The sequence below is a fragment of the Sus scrofa genome, chromosome 15, assembly GCF_000003025.6.
Source record: "Sus scrofa isolate TJ Tabasco breed Duroc chromosome 15, Sscrofa11.1, whole genome shotgun sequence".
Taxonomy (NCBI): domain Eukaryota; kingdom Metazoa; phylum Chordata; class Mammalia; order Artiodactyla; family Suidae; genus Sus; species Sus scrofa.
The window spans coordinates 132,371,006-132,385,616 of record NC_010457.5 but is presented as its reverse complement, the minus strand read 5'-3'; the positions used below and the strand labels follow the sequence as shown (position 1 = coordinate 132,385,616).

Below are 14,611 nucleotides of genomic sequence, written 5' to 3'. Positions count from 1 at the left end.
AGGAGCGGCCCTAGAAAAGGCAAAAAGACAAAAAAAAAAAAAAGAAAAGAAAAGAAAAAGAAAAAAGTAGGGAGTTCCCACTGTGGTACAGCAGGTTAAAAATCTGGCATTGCTGCAGCTGTGGAGTATGTTGCACTATGGCCCTGGATTCATTCTCTGGCCCAGGAACTTCCATATGCCACAGATGCAGCCAAGAATAAAAAAGCAAAGGGAGTTCCCTGGTGGCTCAGCGGGTTAGGATCTGGCATTTTCACTGCTACAGCTCTGGTTTCTGCTCTGGCTCAGGTTCAATCCCTAGCCCAGGAATTTCCACGTACCATGGATGCCCCAAAAAAGTGGAGCATGGAAATATGAAACAGAGGAGAGAAAACCACAGAGGTGACACAGAGCAGCAATATCCAGCAATATAATGAGCAGACAAAGAGAGTTTGTTCAGGATTACACACTGAGAGGAGAATGGCACAGCCAACACAACCTCAAAGCAATGGTGGGTTCAGGTGGCAGTGCGCAAGCAGGTTGAAGGCACAGGAGGCTTTGGTACCCATCACATTCAAGGCACACTGCTGAATAGCCCTTGGTTATCTTTTGTGGCTTTTCTTTTTTTTCTTTTTAGAGCTGCACCCACAGCATATGGAAATTTTCAGGCTAGGGGTCAAATCAGAGCTGCAGCTGCTGGCCTAGACCACAGCCACAGCAACTCAGGATCCGAGCCGTGGCTGCCACCTACACCACAGCTCATGGCAGTGCTGGATCCCCAACCCACTGATGGAGGCCAGGAATCAAACCTGCATCCTCATGGATGCTGGTCAGATTCTTTTCCCCAGCGCCACAGCGGGAACTCCCATGACTTTTCCTATAAAGCAGCAAAACTTAGAAAGTATCTCTCCAGAGGGTGAAATGTCACACCATCACATACGTGACGATGCTCATCAACCTGTTGTTAGGGTTCTTCACTGCAAGCTACCCAGACCATGGGAGAGGCTCTGGAAGGCTCTGGTGCTTTCAGAATTGACTGGCAGTTGGAGGGACGGGGCCTAGAGCAGCCGGCCACACTGCAGGAAGGGTCAGGTTGGCACAGCCTGCTGCCCCACCCTGAAGAACTGCTAACTCTTCCTTAAATCCTTGTGTGACTACAGCTTCAGGGCTCAGGGGTCCAAGCCTAGGTCATGTGCTTCCCCCCAGCTGCACCATGACCCAGAGAGAAGGATCTAGATCTTCTAGTCGCTGTAGTGCAGAGCAGTCACTGCCTCCCATGGGGGAAGGGAGGCTGCAGGGAGCTGCTTGAAAAGAGCGTTTGGTTGCTAGACAGCAAAAAAGAAAAAGAAAAAAAAAGGCATGTAAACTGTATTAACTATTTCTATGAAGATTCGTCTCTACAAATACTGACCGTCTTTCGCAGGCTCAGCCTGCAGGCACAGGGGATATTCATTTCCTTTTCCTCTAGTGATTTGTCCCTGGTTTTTAGAAACAAAAAACTTGGGTCTCTCCTTTTAAATTGAGTCTTTATTGTTATCAGAGCTGTATGTGTACAGCGTTTAGAGCCTTAACTCCACCCGTTTTCCTAATGAGGAAGAGCACATTCCGTGTGCTCCCACTCCTATGTTCTACTCCCCAGAGAAAAGAATTTTTTCCCTGGACGATTTCTTTTCCTTGAGACTTCTAAACAGCACGCTGTGGTTGTGTCTGAATGTTTCTGCTCTAGGCATTGTCTCTCTGTCTGTCTCCTGTCTTAGGAAATGAGTTTTGTTCTTTCTCACCGCTTGACACTTGATCACACGCACACTCTCTCCTTCCCGCAGCCTCCCAAGGTGACTGTAGTGGGTCCGTGCGTGGTCTGCTTATATACGATATAAGCCTCGGCGTATATCGTATATCGCGACCCCTCCTTTCTCCCAGCACCACCTTTGACTTTTCCCTCATGCTAACAATTATCTCTTTTTTTGTTCAGTTGCTTAAATTGTCTATACGTCTCACTAGTTTGACCGCCAAATCTTCCCTGATTGAATAAATCCTCTTTCCACATAAACACACCAGCTAGTCTATGAATTTCTCTCTTTTTCTTTTTTTTTTTTTTTTTTTAAAATCATTTTCTTTTTATTTGTTGTCTTTTTTGCCATTTATTGGACCGCTCTGGCGGCATATGGAGTTCCCAGGCTAGGGGTTCAATCAGAGTTGTAGCCACCGGCCTACACCAGAGCCACAGCAACGCGAGATCCGAGCCGCGTCTACAAACTACACCACAGCTCACGGCAATGCCGGATCTCCAACCCACTGAGCAAGGCCAGGGATCGAACCCGCAACCTCATGGTTCCTAGTTGGCCTCATGGTTCCTAGTTGGATTCGTTAACCACTGCGCCATGACGGGAACTCCTCTTTCTTTTTCTTTTTTAATTTCATCTTCTTAGAAGAAAGCCTCGCCCTGAATGTTCTGACTTGCTCCCGTCTGGCCCCTGGACCCCCTGCTCTGGGCCAGCGAAGGAGCTTTTGTCTTGGGGTCTCCTTCACCGTCCCCCTGAGGATCCCTCTCCTGCCTCTCGTTTTAGGCCCTTGCTTCATGGGTTCAGTGTCATCCTCTTTGCTCTTCCCTGTCATCTTGAAGAGACCATTCGTTTTGTGAGAAAGTAAGGGGTTTTTAGTTTTAGGAATCACTTCCTTGAGAATTTTAAAGGCGCTGCTCCATTTTTTTCCATCCTCCAGAGTCCCCGTTGAAAAGTCTCATTCATTCTGATTTTGACCCTTTTTTTTTTTTTTTTTTTTTTGTCTTTTTGCTATTTCTTTGGGCCGCTCCCGTGGCATATGGAGTTTCCCAGGCTAGGGGTCGAATCAGAGCTGTAGCCACCGGCCTACGCCAGAGCCACAGCAACGCGGGATCCGAGCCGCGTCTGCAACCTACACCACAGCTCACGGCAATGCTGGATCGTTAACCCACTGAGCAAGGCCAGGGACCGAACCCGCAACCTCATGGCTCCTAGTCGGATTCGTTAACCACTGCGCCACGACGGGAATTCTTTGACCCTTTTTTAAACAACTCCTTTCCCTCTGGAAGCTTCCCTTTAACTTGATGTTCTCCAAGTTTACAGTGATGTGACTTGGGCCCTTGCTAAACCCTTTAATCTAGGACAGGGCTTTGAATTCGTCTTCTTGATTTCTTCTCCTTGGTTTCTTCTGTTCTGTCTTTCTTGATCTCCTCTTAGTTAAAAGTGGGGCCTCTTATACTGATGTCCAGTTTTTGTATCTTTACTCCTATCTTCTATCCTTATAATTGTTTTCCTTTTCTTTCTGAAAGAATCTCTTCGTCTTCCAACCCTTGTATTGAATTGTTTGATGCTCCTGTCAAAATGTGTATTTTCCTAGAGTTCTTTTTGTCCTCTGAACATTCTTTTTTTTTTTTTTTTTTTTTTAATGGCCATACCTGTGGCATGTGGAAGTTCCCGGGCCAGGGTTCAAATCAGAGCTGTAGCTGAGGCCTGCACACAGCCACAGCAATACTGGATCAGGGCCTCATCTATGGCCTATGCCACAGCTTGCAGCAATGCTGGATCCTTAACCCACTGAGCAAGGCCAGGGATCGAACCCACGTCCTCACAGAGACAGCAGCAGATCTGTAACCGGATGATCCACAATGAGAACTCTGGAACATTCCTTTTTTTTAATTGTTATTATTGATTCATTTATTGTGTGATGAGCAATATAGAAATGAGAAAATATAAAAACATAAGTGAGAAGGCATTTTCTGACTGAAAGGGATTTTTAGTTGATCGGTCTCAAAATCACCTAAAATATGCAGAATTCAGTTGTATATAACTTTTAGTATTTGTAAGGATTATGTTGTGGACGGTCATTTGTGTGTGTGTTTTTAATGCTTTTAAAAAGTTTTTATCTTCCTCTGTAGACTCTTTTTTCCTCTAAGTTACCTTTTTCTCCATGTTTTGTCTGCCTTTCATAGTAAATACTTTCTTGAGTTTCTGGTGATCCTCGGCTGTCTTCTCATACTTAAAAGCAGGCCACTAAGGAGTTCCCGTCATGGCTCAGTGGGTCGCAAACCCCACTAGTATCCGTGAGGATGCTGGTTCGATCCCTGGCCTCGCTCAGTGAGTTAAGGATCTGGCGTTGCCATGAGCCGTGGTGTAGGTCACAGGGGTGGCTCGGATCCCGAATTGCTGTGGCTGTGGCTGTGGCATAGGCCGTCGGCTACAGCTCCGATTGGATCCCTAGCCTGGGAACTTCCATATGCCATGGGTGTGGTCCTAAAGACAAAAAAAAAAAATAAAAAAATAAGAATAATAAAACAAAAGCAGGCCACTAAAAAGCTGCTTGAGAAGTCTGGACTTGTGAGTAAAGCGTATGGATTGTGCTCTTCGCTGGAGGGCAATCTGCCTGAGTCATTTCCTGGGATTTCTCTCATATCTGTTTCTTTAGGTTTTTATCTTGGCTGGTCAGATTCTGTTGGAAAATTTTAGATTTTGCACTGTTCATTTTCTACCTCTTTCTTGCCATTTCTAGATGTGTACAGTCTTAAAGTTCTCACGATGTCGATAAAAAGATCTCCCCAAGTCTCTGCTGCTTCCTTTAGGTGTCTTTTGCACTCTCCTGTACGTTCTTATTTGCTTTCATGGTCCTTAACACTTAGGGCAACTTGCTAAAAAACAAATAAGAGTTGATAAAAGCAAACCTGAGATGCCTAGAGTACAAAGCAGGAGTCCGTCCCTCCGATGCCTTATTCTTCCTTAATATGTTTGATCAGAAATTGGATGAACCTTCGGGATGCTGAGACAGGGAAGATACTCTGGCAAGGAACAGAAGACCTGTCCGTCCCTGGAGTGGAGCACGAAGGTACTTTCCACGCTTTGTCTGCACAGGGCTGATGACTCAGGAGCATGGACAGCGGAGAGCTAGGTTAATGCAGACCCACCAGGGAACCAGCCTCTACAGGCCCAGCCCGCCAGTCCACGTGGTGCTGAGATTTCTAGTGTCTATCTCATATTTCCCCCACTCCCCAAAACCCACTTTGTGCTGAAACTTTAACATTAGCTACATTAGCCTACTCAAAGTTAAAAACTAAGATCTCGACCTTTTTCCAAAAGAAAATTTGCATTTGTATCTCCCTGAAGTAGAAGAAAAACCAAGGAGTTAAAACTAGTGGAACAGAGGAGTTCCCGTTGTGATTCAATGGTTAACGAATCCGACTAGGAACCATGAGGTTTCGGGTTCGATCCCTGGCCTTGCTCAGTGGGTGAAGGATCCGGCGTTGCCGTGAGCTGTGGTGTAGGTTGCAAACGCGGCTTAGATCCTGCATTACTGTGGCTCTGGCGTAGGCCGTCAGCTATAGCTTCGATTAGACCCCTAGCCTGAGAATCTCCATGTGCCGTGGGAGCAGCCCTAGAAAAGACAATAAAATAAAATTAAAATAAAATAAAATAGAATAAAACAAAACTAGCAGAACAGAATAGAGAGAAGGTTCCCATGCATCCCCTTCCTGATAAGAGGAGCTGGGTAAGGCCTTTAGATGCCCTCAATCGGTTGTTCCTGGAAGATCTTTCCATCAAATGCACTGGACCAGTTTGGGACCTCTGCTTTTAAGAAGTGTAATTCTATTACCAAGGCATTCTCTGAAATTTAACATAGATAACATGTTCTCTAAATCAGCTCTAAGAAGCTCTCAGAAATGGTTTCAATATTTCTTTTTCTTTACCAGCCCGTGTTCCCAAGAAAATCCTCAAATGCAAGGCAGTGTCTCGAGAATTGAACTTCTCTTCAGCAGAGCAAATGGAAAAATTTCGCCTGGAACAAAAAGTTTACTTCAAAGGGCAATGCCTAGAAGGTATTCTGCTGCCTCCATGCCTGAAATCCGGGCTTAGGGTGACAGGGACAAAAGTCAAGGCTCAGCGAACTAGAGCACTGCTTTGATAACATTTATTTTGCATCTCAGTTTGTGATAGAGTTCCTACAGGCTGGCAGACTGGGGAGCCCCAGCGAAAAGAAGCAAAAACAAAGCTAGCAACTCCACGGGGGCTCTGAGCCAACAAAAGGGTTTCTGAGCCTGGTGGGCTGCCTTGTCACTGACGCGTACTGTAACCCGGTCACGAGGAAGCTGCTGTTTAGGGCCTGGTACAGTGCTCTCCATACAGTCTCGTACAGACTCGCCTGGCAAGGCCACTCTGCATTCACTTCACCGTGAAGTGGAAGAGTGCACGTGTGTGTCTTCGAGCTGAAATTGCAAGTGAAAAGGCCACTCTGTACTTTTGTTTATAATCCACACCCAGCCCACTTCCAAGAAGGTGTTGCTGGTCCTAGTCCTTTAGACCCCAGCGCCTAGGGCGCAGGCCTCCGACAGCCCGAAGAGGGCTTCTGTGTCTTTCCTTGTGCCTCTGGCCCGGGGAGTTTGTGATGGCTTCCTCCGAGGTCCTCGGGTAGGAAGAGGCTTGCTCTAACGGAGGGGACAAGGAGCCTGAGAGTCTGCGCAGGGCGCCAGCTCACCCGCTTTTCCTTCTTCCCTCAGAGTGGTTCTTCGAGTTTGGCTTTGTGATCCCTAACTCCACAAACACCTGGCAGTCCCTGATAGAGGCAGCGCCCGAGTCCCAGATGATGCCAGCCAGCGTGCTAACGTGAGTGAGCGGGCCGCAGGAACTGTGGGCCGTGTCTCGAAGCAGGAATCCCAGACTGGTGGGACTTGCGTCCCGGTCGGCAGGCAGGCAGGCAGGCAGGCGGCCAAGGTTGAGAAAAAGGGTGAAAGAGTATCGGGGTCTGGAGTTTACAGCTCCCTGACTTTCGTCATGTGAAAAAGCCAGTGGGATAGAATGGGAAGAATTAACCACCTCGGATTAGACCTTGGACTTAATTCCTGATTAACTCTGACTGGCTCTGTAACCTTGGACCCTGTACTTTACCTCTCTGGGCCTTTTTGGTCTTATTCTCCTCCTCTGTAAATGCAGAATTAATAATTCTCCCGCACAGAGGTGTACGGAGGATAAAATGAGATGGTATGGAAGGAAACTGGCACCTAATGTATATAAAATCTGTGCTAATTTGCTCCCTTTCCTGACTGCCTAACTTCTGGTACTCTGTACTTCCTTTGAAGGGCTTTCAACAAAACCGGACAAAGTCCTGATTCTGCTTTAGAGGCTAATGTTTGGTTATAGTTTTTCAGAGGTTCGCTTACCGTTTTAATAGCTGTGCTTCCTGCTCAAAGAATAATTATTCATCCTTTGTTCCCCCCAAAAATGTCACTAACTGCCCACCTACTGTTTTCTCTTGGGAAAAGATATTAGTCTTTCAAAAGCTTTAGGGAGTTTGCTTGCGGTGCAGTGGGCTAAGGACCCAGCATTGTCCCAGCTGTGGCTTGGGTCACTGCTTTTGCATGGGTTCAAACCCTGGCTCAGGAATTTCCATGTGGCACAGGTGTGGCCAGAAAAAAAAAAAAAAAAAGTTTTAGTAATATTGCCTAGTAACAAACTATTCACACAAGTAACTGTGTACTATTGGTTCATCTCTTTAAGCAGGTCCTTTATGACTGCTACACTGAATCTGTAAATAGAGGTTATTTACCTCGTAAATCTCGAATCGATTTTTAATCGTATTTTTAATACCCATCATCGTATAGTGGGTTTTTTTATATTTTGTTGGCCAGTCTGAGCTCGAGTTCCTTATTTGCCTGTTTTATAATTAACTACCAGCAAAAATATATCCGCTGGCTGTTAATTACCCTGGAAAAGTATAGTGTCATATGTCGTGTCATATGCTTAGATTTTATTGGCCCTTGTATGACTTCTTCTTGACCAGGCCTGATTTCTTTCAGGTACTAACATCAGTAGGTCTGTGATAACATATTTAGTTTATTTAAGTCATGCCTTACTTTTTAGAACCCAACATAGTGCTCCTGTTACCCTTAACTCAGTTCAAGAATAGTTTGATTTGGAAGCACTGAGATACTCATCAAGAAAAACGAAATTGCCCTCCGTACAATACAGATGTATCCTTTGGGGTTCCTGAGCTGTAGGCCATAGAAACTGACTCTGGCCTGCATGACAGTTGAAAGAGTAGGGCTGAGACCTGAGCATCTCGAAAGATGCAGGTAGCGAAAATTGTGGATGGTTTCGTCCTGAAGCAGCCATCGGAAGGATCCTGCCCCAGGGAGGGAGTCTGACTGGCCCAGAGTACATCCTGTGCCCACCCCTTTGCCAGGTGAGGGAGGGAGCCTTCGACTGCCCCAGGAACTGGAGATGGGGTGTCCCCAGTAGAAGAGCACAGCGCCATTACGCAAAGTGAGCAGAGGAGATGCAGGCCAGCCAGCCCACAGCTGTCCACTAGAGTCAGTTGTAGAGGGAAGGGCCCCACTCCTGGGGCCTGCAGGTTTCCGTGTGGTCAGAAAGTCAGTCTCTTGGAGTTCCTGTCCTGGCGCAGCAGAAACCAATCCGACTAGGAACCATGAGGTTGCGGGTTCGATCCCTGGCCTCAATCAGTGGGTTAAGGATCAGGCATTGCCGTGAGCTGTGGTGTAGGTCACAGACCCAGCTTGGCTCTGGTGTTGCTGTGGCTGTGGTGTAGGCCGGCAGCTACAGCTCCCATTGGACCCCTAGCCTGGGAACTTCCGTACAGTCCTAAAAAAAAAAAGAAAGTCAGTGTCTTAGAGCACTCTGCTAAGGGCCTTCAGTATACAGTGGTTTAAGACATGCTCTCTCTTTCGATTTCTGACCCTCGAGAAGACAAACCTAGTCACATAAGTTAAGTGTCCTGTTAGATGTCTAACCCCATGTGGACACTGATTTTAACATCCCTCAGTCGAGGTTATAGGTGAGGGCGTGTCCACAGGCCCAGCACCAGCAGACCCAGGTTGAAACCACTTAGTGGAAACGAAATCTGTTGCCTAACACACTCACTCTTTCGCCCTCTCTTCTTACTTATAGCGGGAATGTTATCATAGAGACAAAGTTTTTTGACGACGATCTTCTTGTAAGCACATCCAGAGTGAGACTTTTCTACGTTTGAGAGAAGAATGTGTGTGCATTTCAAGAATATGTTTTTTTAGGGGGAAGGAGAAAACTGTTTACTTTTTTCCTCCATACATTCGATTTTTGACACTTCCACCCCTAATTCCCTCTACGGCAAAACCCACCTGCAGCCACCAGGGGACCAGCTCTGTGTAGGTAACCAGAAGCCTTTTTTCTCTCAAGCCACCACCTTCCACTGACCAGACTAAACTCCCAACCCCAGACCAGGGCAGAGGGGGAGTCTGGACTCCTTCCTGGAGTAGACACGGGGACAAACACACCAAGAGCCGTGCCCGTCACCCTCCCTGCCTCTTCCTCGGGCCCTGCAGGCAACACATCTTCCTTTGGCCCCTGGTTTTGGAAAAATTCATGTTCCTGACCCACGTTTAGTATTTTCCTACCATTTCTATTTCATACATTCTCATTCATTTAACTTGTAAAATAGACTGTGATATTATTATTACGTAATGAATTAAAACATATGAATTAAAATATTCCTACGTCTTTAGCATGGCCTTGCTTTCATCTCTCCTTTTTTTCGGAATATGAACCTGGCTCCGTGATGGGAAGAAAGACACTTAACAGACTGTAGGATCACATTTCCTGTACTTACTCCCGAGGTGAGCGGATAGATCTTGCGGTGCCCAAGTGCTTCAGCCACTGCTTTCCAGGAACGTACCATGTATGCGAGCAAGACCCGGGACCTTAACATTGGTCTTTCATACGGGCTGCTTAGTGGTTCTCTCCCACAGCCTACGTGCACCCTGTTTGTTTGTTGTTATTGTTTTTAACTTTTTCTTTTATAATGTGTTTTTATTCGAGAGGTTTCCAGAAAGGCTAGATGTTCTAAGTTGGTGGAAGAGGGCCTCTCATATTTTTAAGTGAAAGGATAGAAGTCACAGGAGTTCGCATCATGGCTCAGCGGAAATGAATCCAGCGAGGAGCCATGAGGTTGCGGGTTTGATCCCTGGCCTCGCTCAGTGGGTTAAGGATCCACTGTTGCTCTGAGCCGTGGTGTAGGTCGCAGACACGGCTCGGATCCCGCATTGCTGTGGCTGTGGCGTAGGCCGGCAGCTGTAGTTCCTATTCAAACTCTAGCCTGGGAACTTCCACATGCAATGGGTGCAACCCTACAAAGCAAAAAAAAAAAAAAAAAAGAGTTTTCAGGATCCTAAAGTCCTAAGATCTGAGATCAGAGGAGGGAAAAATACACCAAGAAATAAGCCCTCTTTGGTGTCACCCCTGCTCCCAGATTCCTGCTCCTTCCATCTGTTACCGCCCAGGGCCTGTTCACATGTGTGGGTGGGGAGGAAAAGCAGTGCATTTTCGGTAAACCTTCACCATCATTCTTCACATTAGATCTATTATCTTCAGAAGCTAATTTTTAAATGCCAAAGGTTGGATTTAAAAAAAAAAAAGTAAAAGTGCTTTCTTCTGCTTTCCAGAAATGCCATGTCTTTTCTCAGAGTGAACTTGTCTCCTTTCCTCTTGCTGAACTAGATCTGCTCCCCAGAATCCTGTCGGGGGGGCTTTCTCAGGCCTGGACTCCTCCGGTGGAGAAGAGGCTCCTCCACCTGCTGAGACCTGCTTCACTGCCCATCTCCACTCACTCCCCAGCCAGCACTGTCAGGAACACACTTCTTTGCTCACTGCTCTAAAAAACCAACAAAAAAATTCGTAGCCCAGTCACTCTGAGACGCTTTTGATCATTCTGTCATGAAACAAGCAAGGCAAAAAAAAAAGTGTGTGCACTTCGGGAACAACACTGATCAAGGAATTGCGAGCCCAGGTGGGATCTGAGCTGACTGGGAGGATGGCTGAGTGCCGTGATGGGAGGAGAAGGGAGGGGGCACAGGCCGGGGCACAGGACTCAGGAGCTGCAGGGACCGAGACCCTTGGTAGGTGAAGGTCAGGCCTTGGAGGGTGGGTGCAGTTCCAAATGCCTGGAAATCTGGAGGGGTTGTGAATACATTAAAGGGCACACAATGTTACTGGAAGGAGAAGCATGCAGACCAGGCCTGGCACAGTGTACAGACACTGGTTCTCAATCGTGCACGGGTACCTGCCCACCCCCAGAGATGCTGATCCAGTAGGTGTGGGGCCCAGAAATCTGCCTCTGAAAGCATCCTGAGTGATTCTGCCATAGGTGGTCTGTGGACCATACTTTGAAATGCTGGTAGAGGCACTTAGTGAACATTAGAGACACGCATATGTACACCGGTGGCTGTAGATAACCTGAGGTCTCCGAGCAGCGCGCTTAAGGTACAGAGGGCGGTCCCAGTTCTGACCTGTGCAGGTGAGGGGAAGCGTTCAGTGCACAGAACCAAAAAAAAAAAAAAAGAAAGGGAGCAGAGTTCCCGTCGTGGCTCAGTGGTTAGCAAATCTGACTAGGAACCATGAGGTTGCAGGTTCGATCCCTGGCCTTGCTCAGTGGGTTAAGGATCCGGCATTGCCGTGAACTGTGGTGTAGGTCACAGACACGGCTCGGATCCCGAGTTGCTGTGGCTCTGGCGTAGGCCAGTGGCTACAGCTCCAATTCAACCCCAAGCCTGGGAACCTCCATAGGCTGCAGGAGCAGCCCAAGAAATGGCAAGACAAAAAAAACAAAAAAAAAGAAAAAAAAAGGGAGGCCTTGCTGTTGGTTGCTCTACTAGAGACAAAGCTCAGGAAAGGCAGGCCTGTGCCTCCCATGACTTCTCACTGATACACGCAGCAGGCCTGTACGTGTAGCCTGCACATGGCTAGATCCCCTTGGTAGATGGAGCTTGTGCTCAAGAGGACATTGAGAGGAGAGGACAGGGGAGTCCCAGGCAGCACGGCCTTTGAGAGAGGCGTGGGAGAACTTGAGGCTTTTTTCAGACAGATTCCTATTTAGAGAGTTTTGGCTAAAGTGTCCTCGGGTCCGTCTTCCCATCTGTGTCACTGGCCAGTGTGTTGCGTGACCTCTGCAATGCACACGGCGAAGTACTTTGTCTGGCTTCTTTGGGCCTGAGCTGGGGAGGAAGCTCCATCTACCACATGCAGGCTACACGTACAGGCCTGCTGCGTGTATCAGTGAGAAGTCATAGGAGGCACAAGCCTGCCTTTCCTGAGCTTTGTCTCTAGTAGAGCAGCCAAAAGCATGGCCTCCCTTCTTTTTTTTTTGTGCTTTTTAGGGCTGCACCTGCAGTGTATGGTGGTTCCCAAGCTAGGGGTCCAATTGGAGCTATAGCTGCTGGCCTACACCACAGCCACAGCAACACCAGATCTGAGCTGTGTCTGTGACCTACCCCACAGCTCACAGCAGTGCCAAATCCTTAACTCACGGAGCAAGGCCAGGGATCGAACTCGCATCCTCATGGATCCTAGTCAGGTTTGTTCACCGTTGAGCCACGACGGGAGCTCCGTGGCCTCCCTTTCTGATTTATCCTTCACATCACAACCCAGAGAGGGTCCCAGGATATGCATCTGATCACCAATCCCTGTGTATTGCCTGGTTTATTTTTAGAACTTCTTGCTAGTGACCAGGACATTGTTGTGCAGTGTTCAAAATGCACTGTTAAAATGGGTTCTCAAAGTGAAAACATAAAATGGCTTAGCAGTTCTTTTTGGTGCTTTTATTTGGTCTGAAACTGAGTAAATTTGACTGTAACTCTTTTGGGTTTTTTTGTTTTTGTTTTTGTCTTTTTGTCTTTTTTAGGGCCGCACCTGCAACATATGGCGGTTCCCAGGCTAGGGGTCGAATCAGAGCTACAGCTGCCAGCCTACACCACAGCCACAGCAACACCAGATCCAAGCCTCATCTGTGACGTACAACACAGCTCACGGCAATGCCGGATCCTTAACGCACTGAGCAAGGCCAGGGATGGAACCTGCATCCTCGTGGATGCTAGTCGGGTTCGTTAACTGCTGAGCCACGACAGGAACTCCTTGACTGTAACTCTAAATAAACTGAGGGATGCAATGGAGTGGAGCGAGAAGCAGAAATCTGGTAAATTCATTTGGTTCCCAAACTGTATGGGAACAGGCACCCCAGGGGCACCCCAGGGCACTACAACAAATCCACAGGAGTGCCATAGGATCTTTGAGTTGTTCAAGGAAATGCAGTGATATGGGGCATCTGCTCTACACTATTCAAAGTCAGTGTGAACAGGGAGCTCGTTGGTGGCGCAGTGGGTTAAGGGCACAGTGGGTTAAGGACCCAGTGTTGTCACTGCTGTGGTGCAGGTTCGATCCCTGGCCCTGAAATTTCTGCATGCTGTGGGCACAGCCAAAAAAAAAAAATCTGTGTGAACAGGCGGTGGGTGTGATGTCCAATCTGATTCCGAGGTTGAGAAGCTATGCCCAACAGACATACACACCCTGTTAGTATGATATTGTGATTGTCAATGAAATAAAAATAGTTTTTCTCAATTTATATGGCTTTTCTTTTTCTGAAATAATACAACAGCTACTAAGTTAAGACCTAATTTACGATGTTTGGACCTAATTTCTTAATAAAGAGACTATTATATATTTTGGTCTAGATGCACCGTGAAAAAAATTACTGAGACACATAGTGAACAGTGAGAGTTTGGGGACTTCTGGTAAAGCCCTTAGTTTTAAAATGCCTTTCAGAGGGTTAGAAATCCACACACACCTCACTGTCACTGGCAGCGGTAGCAACAAATGGTATTGACCACCCAGCTCTGAACTCCTGGCTCTTGTTTCCATGGAACGCTTTTAAACTCTCGTACTTACTGAAGGAAATGTATTCACAGTAAGATAAGGCATTGACTCAAATTTCTTAGAAGGGCTTCTTCTTTTTTTTTTTTTTTTTTTTTGCTTTTTAGAGCCACACCTGCAGCACGTGGAGGTTCCCAGGCCAGGGGTCTAATCGGAGCTACGGCTGCCGGCCTACGCCACAGCCACAGCCACACAGGATCCGAGCTGCATCTGCAACCTACACCACAGCTCACAGCAATGCCGGATCCTTGACCCACTGAGCAAGGCCAGGGATCAAACCCGAAACCACATGTTTCCTAGTCGGATTTGTTAACCGCTGAACCACGACGGGAACTCCTATAATTCTTACTTTCATGTTTGGCTACAGTGTGTTTTGAGCTATACACTATGTTATCTGAATGGTGCTCAGGACTCTGTAATGGAGCAGTACGTGATTGCTCGACCTATTTACAGAACTGGAACTTCATTTCACCTTTTTGTGTTGTTGCAGAAGTTGCTAATGGTCGTTTCTTTTCTTCCATGGGTCATTGTTGGTCCTGCATACTGGTGCCTTGGAACCCAACCCTCAGTCAGAACTGGAATTCACATCAACTCTTCTGGCAGATTGTCTGCTGTCACTCTCTTTTAATTGGCTTGAGTTGAGCAGCAATCTACAATGCATTTGGTACAATTAGGCTAAAGGTTTTCTTGGAGGGTTTACATTTACTTAAAAATTGACATTTGATGGTGTTCCTGTTGTGGCTCAGCAGGTTAAGGGCCCAACATAGTGTCCCTGAGCATTTGGGTTTGATCCCTGGCTTCACTCCGTGGGTTAAGGATCCAGTGTTGCTGCAAGCTCCGGTGTAGGTTGCAAATGCAGCTCAGATCTGGTGTGGCTATGGCTGTAGCGTAGGCTCCAGTCGAAGCTCCAATTTGACCCC

The 14,611-nt window shown here is 47.1% G+C and overlaps 1 protein-coding gene across 1 annotated transcript in view; it reads left to right on the top strand.

The window, feature by feature from the left end:
• The window catches only part of PDE6D (phosphodiesterase 6D), a 50,562-nt gene extending 41,062 nt beyond the window's left edge, over nucleotides 1-9,500 (top strand). The window contains exons 2-5 of the mRNA XM_003483755.4: nucleotides 4,745-4,833; nucleotides 5,696-5,821; nucleotides 6,500-6,605; nucleotides 8,904-9,500. Of these exons, the coding sequence (XP_003483803.1) occupies nucleotides 4,745-4,833; nucleotides 5,696-5,821; nucleotides 6,500-6,605; nucleotides 8,904-8,985 (403 nt within the window). The 3' untranslated portion in view covers nucleotides 8,986-9,500. The remainder of the gene's footprint in view (nucleotides 1-4,744; nucleotides 4,834-5,695; nucleotides 5,822-6,499; nucleotides 6,606-8,903) is intronic.